Source organism: Hydractinia symbiolongicarpus, chromosome 5 (genome assembly GCF_029227915.1).
Source record: "Hydractinia symbiolongicarpus strain clone_291-10 chromosome 5, HSymV2.1, whole genome shotgun sequence".
Classification (NCBI taxonomy): domain Eukaryota; kingdom Metazoa; phylum Cnidaria; class Hydrozoa; order Anthoathecata; family Hydractiniidae; genus Hydractinia; species Hydractinia symbiolongicarpus.
The window spans coordinates 23120797-23137208 of record NC_079879.1 but is presented as its reverse complement, the minus strand read 5'-3'; the positions used below and the strand labels follow the sequence as shown (position 1 = coordinate 23137208).

At 34.0% G+C, this 16412-nt stretch overlaps 3 protein-coding genes across 6 annotated transcripts in view; 2 read left to right on the top strand and 1 right to left on the bottom strand.

The window, feature by feature from the left end:
* Positions 1–7405, top strand: part of LOC130645468 (uncharacterized) — a 48288-nt gene extending 40883 nt beyond the window's left edge. For all 4 annotated transcript variants that reach the window (XM_057451467.1, XM_057451468.1, XM_057451469.1 and 1 more), the window contains 8 exons: positions 168–268; positions 649–834; positions 1042–1125; positions 1999–2058; positions 3489–3572; positions 5151–5364; positions 5643–5810; positions 5932–7405. In XM_057451467.1, the coding sequence (XP_057307450.1) occupies positions 168–268; positions 649–834; positions 1042–1125; positions 1999–2058; positions 3489–3572; positions 5151–5364; positions 5643–5810; positions 5932–6308 (1274 nt within the window). In that variant the 3' untranslated portion in view covers positions 6309–7405. The remainder of the gene's footprint in view (positions 1–167; positions 269–648; positions 835–1041; positions 1126–1998; positions 2059–3488; positions 3573–5150; positions 5365–5642; positions 5811–5931) is intronic.
* Positions 7406–9605: 2200 nt separating this feature from the next.
* On the top strand, positions 9606–11065 carry LOC130645477 (G-protein coupled receptor 26-like). Its single transcript, XM_057451480.1, has one exon. The coding sequence runs from the start codon at positions 9695–9697 to the stop codon at positions 10829–10831; it is 1137 nt and encodes a 378-aa protein (XP_057307463.1). The 5' UTR covers positions 9606–9694; the 3' UTR covers positions 10832–11065.
* Positions 11066–13169: 2104 nt separating this feature from the next.
* LOC130645480 (28S ribosomal protein S26, mitochondrial-like) lies at positions 13170–16177 on the bottom strand. The gene is made up of 4 exons (XM_057451484.1): positions 15842–16177; positions 14646–14824; positions 14225–14348; positions 13170–14129 (listed from the first exon to the last, which is right to left on the bottom strand). Exons 1-4 carry the CDS (start codon positions 16019–16021, stop codon positions 13869–13871), a joined length of 744 nt encoding a protein of 247 aa, XP_057307467.1. The 5' UTR covers positions 16022–16177; the 3' UTR covers positions 13170–13868.
* Between the last annotated feature and the right edge of the window lie 235 nt (positions 16178–16412).

The window sequence follows — 16412 nt, the reverse complement described above, 5'->3', positions numbered from 1 at the left end:
TTTATCATGCTTAATGCACCTTAAATGTCCCAAAAAAGCTGTCGAATTTAAAAAGTTTATTTGCACATTTGATTACTTTCACTTATCCCTCCTAACTAATCAAGCGATTCTTTTGACAATACCTTTGCAGATGAATGATATTCGACTATCATTGTGTGTTTTTTTAGTTTGGTACCCATCGTTTCAGCAACTTTGTTTTGATTTAAAAGCTGCGGAGGAGTACATGAACAAAGTTCTCCATCTACAAGTTAAACTTTTAACTTTTCGAGTAAGTAGATTTTTTATGAATGGTTGATTATTACGTAATTTTGGTTGTGACTCGTCATTGATTTCTGCTGCAATGTCACGAAGGCGTTCAACAACACTGCTAAATCCAACGCAACTTACGCGTAAATGTTTGAAAAGTTGCTAAAGTCACACATTAATTCAAAAAACTAAAATAAAAAAAAAATTGTTTTGTTACCTGCGTAATCCGTTTTGAGAACTTCACCTAATATCACAATGCGCGCTTGAAAGATATGGGTGGCTAAATTTACTCCAGCCGAAAGGCTCAGGAGCCAAAAAACTTTATAGTTATAAGGACTTATGTAGTTTGTGAATGTTTACACTTCACGTTCTGCCTTGATTGTAGTTTAATAATTTGTTTAGGCGATGGATGTATTTAAAAAGCTGTTTGACGCTTTATTTCCGCTTCCATTGCACGAGCGAACAATAGAACAACACATGTCGACTTGCATGTCTCACCTGCAATCACAAATGAAGTTCTTTCGCCATACATTGTATCCCGAATGCGTTTCGATGGTGACGTTGGAGATTTGGAAATCAGTCTTAGAGGTAGACGTGGTCAAACTTACTTGGCGTTTCGTTCGTATTTTTTAGAAACTAGAAACCAATTTATTGAGCGCTAAATTGAATAAATATGATAATAATAAAAAAATGCTTTGTAAGTTATTGGTCTAAATTTAGTCTTTCCCCCTGGGAAGAACATCAATTTTCTTTGATTTTATTCCACATCTATAAAATCATTTTTTGTTTCTTTAGAAGTTTCATGTGTTGATCGACGAGCTTCATGACACGAAAGACGATCCTCGAATGAAAGGAAGGAAATTGCAGAGCTTACTAATGGTAGGTGTGACGTCAAATAATTTGCTTGGGCGGCATGGAAGTAATCTAATTATGTTTAAGTCATTCGAACAAAGTGCATGATATTAGCGTGCTTTTAAATAACGCAAATTTTGTCTATTTTACGGTAATTGCTATGTAACGCTATTCTCGTAAGGTGTTTTTCTCATTAGTAAATAGAAATGAATAAATTAGTGGATATATGAACGGGATGTTCAACGGATGATTAAATGCACTAGTCATAAACCAGTGAAATTCATTCACAGGAATTCATTAGTTGGAAAAATTTGCAGGAATTCGCCCGTCAGTACTTACAGTACCATCTTTGGCTATATATAACTGAGTGAGGGAATAAGTAAGTAGATAAATAAGTCAGTGATAATATGAATAAATAAACGCGCGATCAATGAATGAATGAATAAACGAGTGATCAATGAATGAATGAATAAATATACGAGTGATGAATAAATGAATGAATAAACGAGTGATGAATGAATGATTGAATAAATAAATAAATAAATAAACGTGTGATCAATAAATGAATGAATGAATAAACGAGTGATGAATGAATGAATAAATAAAAAATAAACGAGTGATGTATGAATAAATGAATAAATGAATGAAGGAATGAATAAATAAATAAATGAATAAATAAAAAACAAACAAACGAGTGATGTATGAATAAATGAATGAAGGAATGAATAAATAAATAAATGAATGAACAAATAGAATGCGTGTTTTAGTGAATGAATGAGCAGATGAATCTATATTCAAGTAAGAAATGAATAGAAAAAACGCAACTTAGCGGTGTGTGATTGGAACTATACAAATTATTTTGCTACAAACATGCTACTTATCAAAAAAGTTGTTTTTCAGATTGCTATGAATCGAGTGATGGCTGGGCAGCAGTTACATTCGTTGTTTTATAACGAAATGGTGAGTTCTAATTTTGTAGCAACAGTAGTAGTGTATGGGTATCTGTAGCAACGGTAGTAGTGGGTGGGTATCTGTAGCAACAGTAGTAGTGGGTGGGTATCTGTAGCAACAGTAATAGTGGGTGGGTATCTGTAGCAACAGTTGTAGTGGGTGGGTATCTCTAGCAACAGTAGTATTGGGTGGGCATCTGTAGCAACAGTAACAGTGGGTGGATATCTGTAGCAACAGTTGTAGTGGGTGGGTATCTGTAGCAACAGTAGTAGTGGGTGGGTATCTGTACCAACAGTAGTAATGGGTGGGTATCTGTAGCAACAGTAGTAGTGGGTGGGTATCTGTAGCAACAGTAGTAATGGGTAGGTATTTGTAGCAACAGTTAGTAGTGGGTGGGTATCTGTAGCAACAGTAGTAATGGGTGGGTATTTGTAGCAACAGTAGTAATGGGTGGGTATTTGTAGCAACAGTAGTAGTGGGTGGGTATCTCTAGCAACAGTAGTAATGGGTGGGTATTTGTAGCAACAGTAGTAGTGGGTGGGTATCTGTAGCAACAGTTGTAGTGGGTGGGTATCTGTAGCAACAGTAGGTGAGTATCTGTAGAGCGGAAATCCTTTAGGGCTCACTACACCTCACTACAACTGGCACCTTTTTAAGAAACGGTTGAAATGACCGTTTAAATCTGTTAAGAAACCCCCCCCCCATGTAGCGACCATTTTTAAACATCTTTATTGCAGGCGTTTTTTCAAGGGCCCACTTTACTTTAAACCGAGCTGAACCTCAGCGGACATTTTAATGTTAGGCCATATAAGCAATTCTTGTAAGGAGTTTGTCTACACTCCCTCCTATAATCTGCTGAATAACCTAAAATTTGGACTCAAAATATGAATTCTTCTTTAAATCTCCTTAAATTGTTTATCCTGACATCTGTTATTACTTTTTATGTGACAAAAATTGAGCATTTGTTTATCTTGCAATAGAACTGATAAAAATTATATCTACATAATTATTGCAATTCGAAATAACCAGCTTATCTGACATTGAAATGAAGAAAGGTTTGATTATGAATAACTTCTTTTCGTCCAAAAATAGTGGCCAAATCTCCTTAAATCAGAAGGCTATATTTTGAAATGTTTTACGAATTCAAATTTGTTAGGAAGAAACCAGCCTATTTACTATAGACCATACCCTAACTCACCAGAGGAATTTTTTGAAGCAATATGTTATATCATCAACTTCCTCTGTCCAAGTTTAACATTACTGAATTACAATGTCTAATGACACCCAAAGTTTTGAGAGTGTGAACTTTTATTCTGACTTCTAAGTCATTAGGCTAAAAATTTACTTTTTAGGAACATGAAACATCAGCTTTTCTGTCAGAAATATCGCTTCATTATGAGCGCAGTAATATATTTTAAATTGTTTCCCTTTTCTTTCAGCGCACCATAACATTTCGCTTATCGTTATTTCATATGCCATTGGAAAAACTGCGTAGAATTTACGATACACTTCAAAGTTTCGAGGTAATATGATTGTTACTCTATTTGCAGGGTTGCTGCAGAACACAGGAAATCTGAAAAAAGCTCAGTTTTTGCTACCGTAATGATCTGAACAAGCGCCCTGGGCGCTTATTAAATGTTTGGATGTTTTGCATGGGCGCTTAACTGAGGGAGGGGTGAGGGGGGCGCTTAAAAAATGCTGGGCGCTTTTAAACTTTTCCTAATTTTGTACAAGTTAAAGACAATAGTAATTTTCAATTTTTTTTTCTTTTTTCTGAAAAATCAAACTGAACAAAAGATGTAACAAAATAAAGTTCTTTCTAGGGTTCTCAATATAAGAAAGTAAAATTTTAAATAAGCGCCCACTTTCTTAAGGTAGTTTTCGATTAAGCGGCCCCTTTTATCAGGTGGGCGCTTATTCAAGGGGGCGCTTAATAAGTGCTGGACGCTTATTGAACTTTGAGGAAATTACGTGGGTGCTTATCTTAGGGGGGTGCTTATCTTAGAGGGGTGTTAAAAAAAATACTGGGCGCTTATTCGGATCATTACAGTAAGTTGCAAAAATGTTAGGATATAATTTTGGATTGCTAATGAATTTCAAATGAATCGCAAAAAACTGACATACAGTTGCCGCTCGATATGTGAACCCAGGATAATTGGAACTTTCACTAACATAACTGGAATTTTCACTAACATGTTGAAGATATTTCCCCCGGTTTCTTGGATTTGCCTTATCAAACTCTCTTGATTTTATCGGATAAGTGGAACTTCGCTAATTGCAACCATTTTCTTCGGTCCCTTGAAAGTTCCACTTTTGGTCCCTTCTTATTTTCGACAGATTCTCTTGGATAAAAGTTACTCTAATGGGATTTTAGAATGGTCAGAAAATTTTGTTTTATTTTTCGTGGCAACTATTTTAGAAAAACAGTTTTAACCGTAACTTCTTATCGATTTTTTTTTAAAAATTTTTTTGCTAATTACGACATTTCCAAAAAGTTTTACTCGAGATTGACCGTAAGATATTTACACATGCAATTTTTACGCAAAGCTGCTGTATGATATGTACGTGAAAATAAAAGTTTTTGCGCATTTTATTTTGCGAAATTTGATATATGCAGAATATTTCTGTCTATAGTGCACGGATATTATAATACTGAGTAACGAGGATCAACGTTTCATAATGCTGTTTTTTTAAAACAAAATGATTTACCCGAATGTTTAAGCAATTTTTGGCTTTTTTTATGCGAATTATGTAAAAACCGAAAAATGTGTCTGACACGTTAAACAGAATGTTAAATTTCCCTCTAGAATTGAATTTTATGCAGATAGTTATTTTTTATAAAAATTTCAACATTCCGATGATGTCACAGATAAAAGTTCTGATAAAAACAAAAATTTAATTCTTCATCTTGGTCCTTTTTATGACGTAATAAGTGGACAGAAAAGGGTTAAGGTGTACATGAAGCAATTCCTTGTATATCACCCATAACGAGTTCGCGATAAAAGATGCGCGATATAATTTTATATCGCGCGAATATTTCATAAAAGATACATAATTTTGTATAGCCAAATCCATATTTAATGACTTGTTCTTTATTCCAGGTGCACCAAATAGTTCGCGAAGCATTACACGAACCTACGTTCGAAGAGTTAGTTTACACCATTAACTTCTCGCTTAAATCTCTTGGGCGACCAAGTTTTCCTGGAAATGCATTCACTGATTTGTTGACAAAAAACGAGGCTTGGGTAGACCGCCTGAGCATGCTTTTTGGTTTTAACATTGAACTTAGTTCATCTAACAGACTCAAGCTTATTGGTGAGTTGCTGCTTTTTTAAAAAACATATAGTTTATAAGAACATTTAGGGTGTGATAAGGCTAAAAATTAAGAACAATTTAAGAACATGCTGACCCTTCTACCAAAGCTTAAAAAAAATTCTAGAAAATCAAAGTAGTGTTGCGCCGCTTTCTAGTAATTACATATGACAATTTTTCGACATTATTTGCATTGCAGGCGTGTTTAACATAATTAACCTTCCGTCACCTGCAAGCGAATAGCATGTGGTTTTCACGCATACTTTTTAATCATGTTTCAGCAAACAGGTTTCTTCAGAAAAATATCATGAAGCGTGTCGGTGAGTCGAGGCGTCATTTTCACAGAAGGGATCACGTCAACGTAGCGATGTCGCCCCATCCTTCCGATCCTAAAGCGTCATACCATGCTCCAGTTAAGGTTGGCGGTCAAACTATTGATCTTATACAAAGTATGTTTATATTTATTTTTATTTTTATTTCTTGCGGTTGCAGGGCACCAAATTATTGCAGGAGTTCGAAATTGTGCTAAATTTTATTTGCTTTGCTAGAAAAACCTGTTTTGTATTCTAGAAGACAATAGAAGAAAAACCGGTTCGAATCGTTCCTGGGAGAATGATTTCTCCACATATGGTTCCACATCTTCTTCGTCTGACCAAGATCGCACTCCTGTGGCCAGTGTGGAGAGTTTTACCGAGGATTTCGTTTCTTCTGAGTATGTGTTTTATACGTTTCAAACTGAGTCAGGTCCTCCGGATGTTGAAGTCGTGGGTAAGCTATACGCTATCGTGCGTGCGGAAGGGGAATGGATTATTAATGCAACTAAAGAAGATATCATAGCCATCTATAGATATGCTTATCGCACGGAGAGAACTAATGAAATTACAGCGTTTTTTAGGAGTAACGGTATACCTCGCCCACATGTGAGAAGTCTGTCATGTCGCTGGTGATATGCTTGGGTTACCCTAAAAAATTAACTTAACGCCTTGGGCGCTCATAGGAATTCAATTTCTTCCTGACTACACTTTAAAGTGACTTAACATTTATAAGAGCTGCAAAAATGGGCGGTTATTTCAGCTTTGGCGGTAGTTGATTTAGTATTTTTATAAATATAAATTTTCATACTCTTTAAAATAATTTAAGCAACTTGCAGGAAAATTTAAAATTTTTAAAGCGAAGAATCTAAATAGCGGCAGTATTTTTTGAAAAAAACAAGCGAATAAATTCAATAGGAAAAAAAAATGCTACAGAACTTATTTTACATGTAATTATTTTTAACACATTTTTATATGTAATGTTATTTTTTATTTAATTTTTTATTTTTATTTTAAATTTTATTTTTTTAAATAAAAATGAGTTTGCTTAAACTTAGGGCGAGCTATGTTCTGGAGTTTGCATGGCTTGTTATTTTGGCAAATTTTTTCATGCATTAAAAATTACAATGCGTTAAAAATTGAAGGATGATACTACCGTTGGATATTTCAGTTTATACTTTAAGTTGAACTTGTTTTAAAAAATTGAGAATTCGTTAAACTCCCTTGCATGAATTTTGTTTTCCATTTATTATTCAAAAAAAAGTTAATTTAGTCAGTAAAATAAAAGTGACTAAATTTAGCGCAAGTCATTATATAAAAAATTGTGCCTACATTTTTTAAAGATCTGGCAACTAGCGCAAAAGAACCTCACAAGTTTAATTTTATTGTTTACACGAGTAATATTTAAATTTAAATTTTGTCCTTATTTCCATACTCAGAGCTCTTTGAGATATGAGCTCTGTGGACGAAAATGGTTTATTTCTCGTCAAGAATAACAATGACAATAAGTGCACGTGACATGGTGACCAAGGTCATGGAATGTCCAGAAATTTTGCTAAATTTCCTCAAACGGCCTTTGCCGTTCTGAAAATTAAACTTGAGTCTAAACACACTTTTAAGAACAGTGTCGACATATTTCCCATTTTTTTAAATACAAAGTAGAAATTTGTTTAAATGTAGTTTTTGTTTAATGATTTGAAAAGTTGTGAATAAAAGAAAGAAATTTTATCGAATTTTTGATTTTTGTGATTAGTGGTAGCTACCCCGTAATAATGTGGAATGAAAAGAGGGGATCCTAAAGTCGTATTTCCATCCAAGAAAAACACGGACAGAACAGAATCATTTAATAACAATAAATAATAACAATAATAATAAAAATACACGCTTTTAATATTATACTCTATCAGGATATTTAGGATAGTTGAGAATATGCTAAGAATATGCTCATCAAAATTTTGCTTGCATCCTAAATGGAATATAAGCTGGAAATTTTTTTTTACCCAATCTAGTTGTCTGTCTCAGTTAAAAAAGGCTGCCTAATCAACATCACCTTGGGGTGGTTTTTAACACCAGTTTGCATTCTCAGATTTTTAAATCTTAACCGTGCTAAGAAAATACTAAGAATATATTAGGATGTTTTTGCCCAAAAGTTAAGAATATTATACATGTTGAAACAAGAAGTCAATTCAAAAAAATATTACTGTATTTTAATGTGTTTATTCTGCTATTTATTTCTTTATTCTACGGATTGATTCGTTTCGTTAAGAGCCAGGACATTCAGTACATTTTTATTTACTACCGAGAAATCGGAATAGTTGGTGGAAAAATGTCGAATTTTCTGCGATCAGAATACTGACCGCGCTTTTTTTATTGGTTACTTCAATTGTTCTTTGCTCACGTGATAATTTTCGAGAAATACTTTCTTCTTTATTGTTGTGGGTGCGAATGGTCTCACTCACACGAACAAACAATTAATTCCGCTACTATTTAAGAGGGTGAGATGTGATAACGCTGGCTTTGTACTTATTGGTTGATTTTAATTCGGGGTTTGCTCTGAGGAATTATTTTGTGTGTATAGGTGGATGTTAATTTGAAGGATTTGCTGTAACACATTCATTTGCTTCTAAGCTTTCGTATGAGGGGAATTAAATATAGATGCAGTACACTCCCGATAACTCGAACCCCCAATAACTTGAACTTCCAGTAACTCGTACTGTTTTTAAATTCCTGTTGAATCCACTAATACTTTCTCACAAAAATCACTCGATAACTCTAACATTCGTTAAGTCGAATCATTTTTCCTGCCCCTGGTCAGATATTGCACTGATAACTCGAACTTCAGAGAAAAAATGAAAACAATTTTAGTAAAAAGTTACTACTTTTCTTTCAATAATATAAATTGTTCCTCCAAAGTTGACAAAAACCTTTTTTCTCCTGTAAATTGTAAAAAGCACGGAAATTGTAAACCCTCGCCATACTGTATACTCGAAAAAAGCTTAGTTACCTAGTCTATTCCGTTGGCAGAAAACGTTGAATCAACTTTTTCTGTTTACTTTTTAAAGTTTAAACGCTCTTAAAAGATATGCGCGACTTTACGACGACGGTTAGCAAGGTAAATCATGAAGCTGTTTAGTTTAAATACAGCTTGCCGGGGGCCAAGTCGGCGCAAATTATATTATTTTATGTAAACAGGGAACAAAAGAAGCGAGATGTCTTCCCCTCCTCCCATCTCGACACTTTTCCTTCAATAAGCTGTAAAAAATATGGAGACAAAAAACAAATTGTGAAGTGCAAAAAAAAAGGGTGCTATATAGTTAACAAATTTTTCTTATAGCATAGGAAATGAAATTATAAGTCTGAACAAGCCGACATTTTTAATCTTGAGTTGAAAAAAAACTCGATTGAAATTGATATATTGATCGCATTTGTGATAAAATAAAAATTTTCGTGTTACACCTGCAACGAACCTGAAAAGAATTAAAAACATCATCACAGCAGTTCTTTAGTTCTTCGTAAATATGTATTGTTGTCGTGCGAAAGAGATGGCTTTGTTCGCAAAGTTTTTATCATTTATGGGCAAACAAAAATAGTTTTTTTATGCTGTTCAAAGATTTGTGTAACATCATAAAGTTTGATTTAAAAGTCAGATATACGGCTGTAATATATATATATATATTTTTGATTGTATGTGATAACATTGCGCAAAAGATTTTTATTGGATGGATTCTGAAGATTTAAAGATAAAAGCCAATAAATGTGTTCTTTTTCATTTTTCCCGTGTTTAATACGCCGAGGAATACTTCCCGTTCCCTCCATTATCTATGTTAGTCTAGATTTTATTTTAAAAAACAGCAAGAGTTTAAAAAAAAAGAATTTTGATAAAACTTGAATTATGTTACGTTAAAGATGTTATTATTATTATTATTATTTTTTGATAATTATTCTTCGCAGGTGGAAATAAAAAATTATCAAGATGTCAAAGGACCAGTATATCAAACGTTAAAAAAGACCTACAGAAAAAGATGCTAACAGAGACTGAACGCGTCTTATTTTCTGGATGTCTTTCCATCATTATCATCGTTGGAGGAACCGCAAATATTTTTGTATTATACGTACTATACCGCGAGAAATCTTTACGAAGAAACATAGCAATTATCTTCATCATAAATCTAATAATTATAGATCTGTGCAACATTATTTTTGTTATGCCGGTTTCTTTAGCAGCAGTGAGCTCACAGAGATGGCGAATCAGCGAAGGGCTAAAAGATGCTACTTCTTTTGTTGCCCTTATGATAGAACTCGTCTCAATGTTAGCATTAGCCGCAATTAGCCTGGATAGATTAGCCGCTGTGATGAGACCACTGGTTTACAGGGCAAGAATGACTGTAAATAAAGCAATGCAGTTAAACTCGTACATATGGTTCCAGTCTATAGCCTTTGCGTTTGTTCCGTTACTGACGACATGGTATATTTTTAATGAAAGATACAAATCGTGTACGCTCATTTCGTACAGTACTAAAGTTGGTTTTTACGTGTATATTGTCTGCCTGATTGGTTTTAACTTCGTATTTTCTCTTGTTGTAATACTAGTCACATATTTTTACATTTTCCGAGTAGCCAGAAGTCATAGCAAAAGAATAGCACATGCAGTCCTGCCAAAAAGCATTTTTAGCATGAGTAAGACTAAAATCCGACGCGAAAGTTTCAGACACAGAGAAGTTCGTACCGCATGCAAAATATTGTTCGTTACCGGTGCTTTCATCGTTTGCCACGTACCGTACGCCATTATACGTATAGTCGAGTTGTCACGCCAAAGAAATCATTATAGCTTACCGCACACATTAACTGTAGCATCCAAGTGGGCGTCATACTCAAAAAGCTCCTTTGATCCATTCATATATTGTTTATTACAAAAACGATTCCGTAAAGCTTTCATGAAACTACTTTTCCGTAAGCATAACTCTACCAACTTGAAACGTTCGCTGCAGTCGGAGCGAAGAAGCACAAGAGAAACAAACTGTGAAGAAGCATGGTTTCGATACAATTCGTTTACGAAAACTAGCAGTACGTATAAGTCTAGAAGCCGTTCAAATTCTGACAAAGATAATCCACCAGTAGCAAGTGAAAACAAAACAGTCAACCGGGATTCCGAATGTTGAGCCTGGTATTAGATTTTCACACCGTCCGCATGTATTTTTAATGTATTACCTTCAGTAGTTTAAACTTCACACTTATTTTTCAATTTCTTTTCCAGGGCTTTATTTTTTCCTTCTGATATGTGGCTAGCGCGCATTTTGGAAACAAAAAAGAAGCTCTGGGGTCGAAATTGAGACGAAATATTAATATATCGATTGTTCGCGAAATTTAAAAACAAATTAAATTCGTCCCTATGACTTTTTTGTTTCTTCTTTTCGTTTCTTTTTTTAATGGGATGATGAATCGGAAAGGTGCTGGAAGTAATTTCTTGTATTAAAAGACTTTTGTATGTTTAGAAAAAAGTTCTACTACTTCTGAAAGTTAGCTAAAATTAGTTTATTTTTATCATATTGCATCCGCAAAAAGTTCAAAATTTGTTTTCCGCAAAAATTACTCCACGCTAAAAATGTAAGTGTTATCCGCAAAATTAAATTCTTGCTAAATACTTGTGTTTGTGACGCGAAAAAAACTTGTGAATTCAAATAAGGTTCGTTTTCGTGTAAAAAATCTTACGCAAAAAGCCGAAACATAAAAAATAATTTATTCGGTAAATCGCATACGAGGTATTTTGCACAATAAAAGTCTGCATCCATTACTGTTTCAATGTTAAGTTGATGATTATGATGAAAAAAAACTTTCGCGTCTTGAAAAATATCCATGACTTCAAGTTACAAAAATTTCGCGTATTACTGAGTTATACTTCGAATTGCATAAACGTTCGCAAAAATGACCAAACAACGCGGAAGTTTTTGTTTATGAGGTATGGCATCCGCGAAATTTAATCCACTTAAGACAAAAAACTGTCGTATCTATTTTTTCAGGGACGCTCATTTAAACGAATTTAACAACAACTACAGTAGAGTCTCCATAACTCGAACCTCTATTACTCGAACGTCTCCTTAACTCGAACGAATTCGTTGGCACCGTGAAAGTTTCCTAATAAACTCTTATAAAAAACCTCTACTACTCGAACCTCCATAACTCGAATGTTCCCTTAAGTCGAACAGATTATTTTGTCCCTTGAAGGTTTTTGACTCCATAACTCGAATTTTGTGGCATTTTGAAAAAAATTGATAAGTTTTCCTGATCATTTAACTCTTTATCATTTTCATATTTTAATGTTTAAATGTGTTGTGGGCCTTATATTGTTCAAATGCATGATTCGAATGTTTTGTTTGTGTTTCGAACGACAACGCTTTCTTAACCAATTTTCAAAAACAGAATTTCATAGCAATCTGACAATGGCGTCTGTGGCAGGGTCAAAAAGAAGTAGAGCCGATAATAAGTCCTGTAAAATAAAATACAGTACCCTCAAAGAGCTTGAAAAAGGAACTGCTCCAAAGCGTTTTCTCGAAATTTGGGGAAGAAATGTTGGCTTCCCGTAAGGACTTAAATAAAAACATCAAACGAGATTATGATGATACTTGTAAACAATCAATTATAACTGATTTTTTTCAAAAAATTTGAGCAAAAAACAACTAAAACGCTCTGTTTTTGTATTTCACCAATACCAGAACCCCCAATAAGTAAGACTACGTACTTAATATACTGTTTTTGTTCATCTGGTAGGCAGATAAGGGAAAAATTTTGAAAAAACTTGAAAACCTCCACTACTCGAACGTCTCCTTAACTCGAACGGTTTCCTTTTCCCCCTGGCCGTTCGAGTTATGGAGACTCTTCTGTATTGTCATTAAGATTTTTCCTTCCTTTAAGACGAAGTCAATCCTGCTAAATAAAGGGAGCAGCTTTATCGGTTATTTACGTTGCTCGAATTAAACATTTGTATTTTTCTCGTCGAAAATAGATGACCGCCATAAATTGGAAGTTCGCAGTTGATTATGTCCTGTTTCTTTGTGCTAGTGCTTAAATGGTAAGTGATTATATAATAATATAAATATAATATAAGAACAAAATATTGCTACCTTGAGAGTCTTGATAAGCAACAAATCGACATGCTATACCCAACCAGCCTTTGTTTTTTTTTGCATTTTTTTAAACCTGTGTTTTAAGAAATGAAAAATACGTTTGAAAATTTTTCCCGCCTCAATCGCTTTAAAATTAACCAATCAGGTATGGTATAAAACAAAAGAAATTGATGCTTGAACGATTTAAATTAAATCGAATATGAAAGATGCGAATGTTTGAAATCAACATGAAATTGATTAATTCTATTAAAAATATGTATGGAATATTATGAATTATTCTATTGGGTAGGCGGTTTTGCCTATTGAATCAGTTGAATTTTTGAACTTATAGTCTGGTGTTCAGGGGGAGGTGTTTACAAAATTAATAACACAAATAGAGCAATATAAAAAAATGAGATATTCCAAGACATTATTAGTTCCAAAAGAAAAAAAAATTAAGGTAAAAATTTATTGTTTTTTTTTAAATATATTTCTTAAAAACAGCTGTTGTTTTACCAACTTTAAAATTAATATAAGCTTCCGCATTCTTACTTAGAATTGATATAAGCTTCCGCGTTCTAACTTAAATTTTCGAGACCTTTTTAGACGTTTATTCGACCAACCTCGATCTCAGCGAACTTCCCATTATCCTAGATCAATGATGTTGTGGAAATAACTTTCGCTGACGTGTGCATATTTAAGAAAGGAGAGGGGTGTGCGGGTGACTAATGCATAAAACGCGCTTAAATTTAAGGATGTTGGACCAATTTCATAAAGAAACGATATTAAATGAGTTTAATTGTAATAATTTTCTTTTAATGACGTGTACCACAGCAGCCTCACTCTCATGTTTTATAAATCAGGGTTTTTTTAACATAATCAAATTCCACATCAGTTTATCTTGTGTCATTTTATTTCATCAAAGGCTGTCGAGGTTGACTTTTAATTTTAATTTTTACACGTGCCAAATGTCCGGATATGTTTTCGTAAAAACAATAATGTCTAAACAGCTTTGCAAATAGCGACAGGGCAACCGATTTTTTTGTTAGGTAGCTAATTTCTTACTACCACGCTCTGAACAAAACAAAAATAACCATCAACTTTCTTTGCGACTTTGTTTATCACCGTCTCTACCTTGAAATATAATGTTCCACTGCCCGCTTCCTGGTTTTATACCACCCATAATATACGCAGACGGACTTGCACCCTTCCAGTCGTCCAAATTACCGGGCGGCTTCGTTGAATGTATTTTCTTTCCCTCGCTTGTGATAGCGTAGTTAAAGTTTATTTCGTTCTCCAAAGCTGCAGTGAGCTTATCTTCAAGATTCTCTGCAGTAACAAAGTCTTTGCTTTCTTCCTGTGTAAAGTAGAAACATTAAAACCTTTTAGAATGAAGGAAGTTTAAAAGAATATATACATAAAAAAAGAAAAAATTAGTTTATAATAACTTACTATAATACGCAGTACAAGTTTTGTATTTCTTTTCTTAATTTCTTCTTTGAGAATTTGTTTTTGAAGAAGTATTTCTTCCTCTCTCCTTTTTGCTTCATCTTCATCAATTAGTTTTTGCAGCTCTCTGCGTACAAAAGAAAATTATTAACATAAATCCAACAGCAACGACGACGGCAACAACAACGACAAACAAGAAACACAAAAACAACAACAACAAAATACGACAGCAAAAACGGTAAAAAATAATACTACGACGACGACGCCAACGACGACGCCAACGACGACAACATTTAACGAAAGCAACAATAACAACCACAACGACACCAACAAAAAAACAACGAAAACAAAGCAATGAGTATAACAAAAGCGACAATAACAGCAATAATAACGACAACAACGAAATAACAAAAATACAGCGTACCTTTGCCTTCTCAGTTCTTCGTTACTTTTCGCTATGATAGTTAAATTCTTTGCAGCCTGTTCCCGTTCAGCCAATTCACGTCTCATCATTTCTCCTTGTATGTCGTGCTTTCGTCGCTCGTTTTCTTCGATTTCTATTTTGAATTTATTTATAACATCGGCAAGTGCTAGCTTGTAGGGCTAAAAAGATAAAAGTAAAAATATACAACATTCCACTCTACCGGATGAACTGGAAAAAGTTTTTTAAGGTTGGGAAAACATATGCTTTTTAAAGTTACTTGACTGGAAAAGCTGAAAAATATTTTACACTCATTGATCTATATTGCTTTCATTTTATAGTAATTTGTTAAAAACAAAAAACCAAATTGTAGCATCCGTATTATCCTTATCGATATTGCTCAGGCAAGTCTTCGCAAGATTTTATGTACGTGAGGTTTCGTAAACGCTACAAAACTTGAAAAGACGTCCGTGCACGGAATCCCGTCCTTGTGCCATCTTGACTATGGCGGATAAAGGGTTCATAACTTGGGCTTCTAATTTTGAGGTGATCAATTTCCTTCACTCTTAAATTAAGGCCTTTATGGATTGGGATTATTGCTATACTTGTCTGGGATACCATATTGGAGGCCACGCACGTTATTTCGTGTACACCATTAGACAGTAACGTGGCGCACGCTAATCACCGTGCACGAAATTCATGAAGCCTGTCAAGTTTGAATGCATCTCTCTTGATAGTTTTACGTTAGAATGTAGTTACCAATATGTGGACCTTACAATTGATGCAACATAATTTAAATAAAAACAAATTAAAAAAAAAAATTTAACCATTGGAACACAACTTCAACATTTCTTCTTACCTCCGAAGTGCTTTAATGAAAAAAAAATGTTTATTGGTGATCCAGCAAACTTAAAAAGCCTTTTATTAATTGGAAAGCAGAATCAGTGTTAAATAAATGTGCTAACCAAATTCTGATGTTGTGACGATAAACGTACATGTGTTTGCATCCTTTTATACCTTTTATACCTTCATGATTTCCAAGTCAACAGTTGACTTGGAAAACTTTGAGGTGGATCGTTCAACCCGTGTTAAATCGTGAGAAATTTATTGATTTTACGATGACGTCACATAAAAAATCCTCATTTTTCACAAATGGTTGGTTTGGCTTGGACATATGTCAAAACGAACGAATAAATTACCTCTTGTTTTTTCATGCTTTCTTCTCTCTTGCGCATATGTTCCTTTAACTCCTCACCTTGCAAATTTCGTTTGCTCATGTCTCTTACAGGTTTTGGTTTCCGTCGCCATTGACATGCTGACAGTGAAAAATAGCGGTGCTTTACATGGCGGTAAAGATGCGCCTTGGCTGGTGAAGCCATCGTTCTAATATTATGTTAATTTATGCAAGTGAACATCTGAAACATAACGTATGCAATGTTAATAAAAGGATCGAATCGGAACAAGAATAACTTCAATTTGATTGGCTACTTATTTTTTTATTTTAACTTTTAGTTTCGATCGTAATGGAAATTTAATTAACGAATCAGATTTTAAAAATCACAAATTTCCGTTTTAATCCGTTCTGGAATGGAAATTTGCCTTCACAGTGGCAGTGTCTGCAAATAAACACACTCACAGGATGAAGACAATATCAGTAAAAGATATCTATAGATGAACTATAAACAACGGGTACAAAAAAAGTATTAGACATTACAACTATAGGTCACACACATAAACCACTGCAGGAGTAACCTTGTGAATAAACTTATA

Bases quoted from the DNA above. Each gene is read 5' to 3' on its own strand.
- LOC130645477 (XM_057451480.1), top strand. From the start codon at position 9,695: ATGCTAACAGAGACTGAACGCGTCTTATTTTCTGGATGTCTTTCCATC.
- LOC130645480 (XM_057451484.1), bottom strand. From the start codon at position 16,021: ATGGCTTCACCAGCCAAGGCGCATCTTTACCGCCATGTAAAGCACCGC. The intron at 14,349-14,645 runs GTACGCTGTATT...TTTTGTACGCAG, and splicing joins GAAGAACTGAGAAGGCAAAG to AGAGCTGCAAAAACTAATTG. The intron at 14,130-14,224 runs GTAAGTTATTAT...TACTTTACACAG, and splicing joins AACTTGTACTGCGTATTATA to GAAGAAAGCAAAGACTTTGT.